This window comes from Rhea americana, unplaced genomic scaffold (genome assembly GCF_003343005.1).
Source record: "Rhea americana isolate MKP2758 unplaced genomic scaffold, rheAme1 scaffold_421, whole genome shotgun sequence".
NCBI lineage: Eukaryota > Metazoa > Chordata > Aves > Rheiformes > Rheidae > Rhea > Rhea americana.
The window spans coordinates 228,849-230,361 of NW_028186559.1; the positions used below are offsets into that span (position 1 = coordinate 228,849).

General features: G+C 68.0%; 1 protein-coding gene across 1 annotated transcript in view; it reads left to right on the forward strand.

The window, feature by feature from the left end:
- MMP15 (matrix metallopeptidase 15) overlaps positions 1-1,513 on the forward strand; it is a 7,777-nt gene extending 6,264 nt beyond the window's left edge. The window contains exon 11 of the mRNA XM_085315194.1: positions 1,249-1,513. Coding sequence (XP_085171320.1) covers positions 1,249-1,513 — 265 coding nt within the window. The remainder of the gene's footprint in view (positions 1-1,248) is intronic.

Sequence of the window (1,513 nt, forward strand, 5' to 3'; positions counted from 1 at the left end):
CACCCCAGCTTTTCCTCGGCCGCCGCAGCGGAGCCGGTGCCAGGAGCCCGGGGCCATCTGGAAACGCTCACTGACAGCAGCGAGGGACCCGCCGGAGACAAAAACCCAGCGTCTCAGCAGCCGGGCTCGGAGCCACGGTGCCGCCTYCCCCCGCCGCAGCCTCCCGGGCTGCCCCGCTGCCGCCTGGGGCACTGGGAGCCGGGTACGAGCTGTGGGTCCAGCCCCCTGCCAAGGCTTCAGCGAAGAGGCATTTGTCCCTCGTCTGCCTGCCCTGCTGGTGTGCACGACCTCGGTGCGGGCCGGGAAGCCAGCTGCACCACCACCTTGCCGGGCAGCTCCCTGCTTCCCAAAATCAGCTGAAACCAGACCTGGAAAAGCCCCTGCTTCCTCCAGGCTTTGCTGTGCCCGGAGCGCTCCCCACTACCACCATGCCGAGACGGGAGCGGGGSCCGTGGGAAGCCCCCGGTACCGGGCAAGGTCCTGGAGCTCCTGGCACGCTTGGGCTGCAGCCCAGCTCCTGCCGGCTCRGCCGGTGCCAGGCAGACGGGCACCGGGGCTGGCAGCGAGGCCATCCGGCGGCTGTCCTCAGCCGGCCTGCGCCCGCTTCCTCCACCCYGGAGCACTTGGCCCTGGCTCAGGGTGAGACTGGAGCCCATAGCTGCGTGACCCAAGGTGCCACAGCGTCTCCCAGCTCTCCGGGGCTGGTTYCCCCCTCCCGAAGGTGGAGCACCCTGCAGCATTGTGGGGTGTCCCGAGCCGTGCTCTGTGCAGCACCCGCTTGCCCCGTGGGTGCCGGGGAGGTGTAAATAGCCACAGGCAGGTAAGCAGAGCCCAGCAAGGCAAAAAGGAAGCTTGTGCACAGGGCTGGCAGCCTGGCACTCACCCGTCCCTCTTGTCGCTGCCTTGCTTTTCCTTGCTTTATCCCAAGCAGTGTCTTGTTGGTAGGAATGGACACAGCTGCTCAGCTGGGTGGCCCCTTCCTCGGTAAAACCTTCCCGTGGAGGTGATGGGGGAAACCGAGGCTGGCAGGGACCTGGGGAATCTCTCTTGCCCCAGCTCAGGGCCAATACCCGAGCAAACACGCTTCCTCCTGCCCCGGCCGGCGGGCACAAAGCGGGTGACAGCAGGAAACGGGAGCTGAGGCCGGCGAGGGCAGGAGCACGGCTCCCTGACCTCGGAGCAGGGCCCACCTGCTCCGCAGAGAGCCGCAGAAGGAGCCTCCGCCCTCCCGCTCTTCCTCTCCGGCAGGGGAGAGGACCTGGAAAGCAGAGAGGAAGCGGGGCTCAGTGCAGAGGAAAGGCTCCCCTTCGGAAGCACCGACCGGCCGGCCTCAAGGCCGGAGGAAATCCAGCTGCGGGAGGATGGAGGGAAGAGCTGCGGGAGCCAAAGGACGCGTGAGGAGCAGCTGGAGGGTTCGAACCTGCTGCCTGCAAACGCTGCCGACAGTGCTGGAGGGCGTGGGGTGCTGCCCCGGGGAGGGGGCGGGCACGGGAGGGTGCCAGCCTGGCTCTGA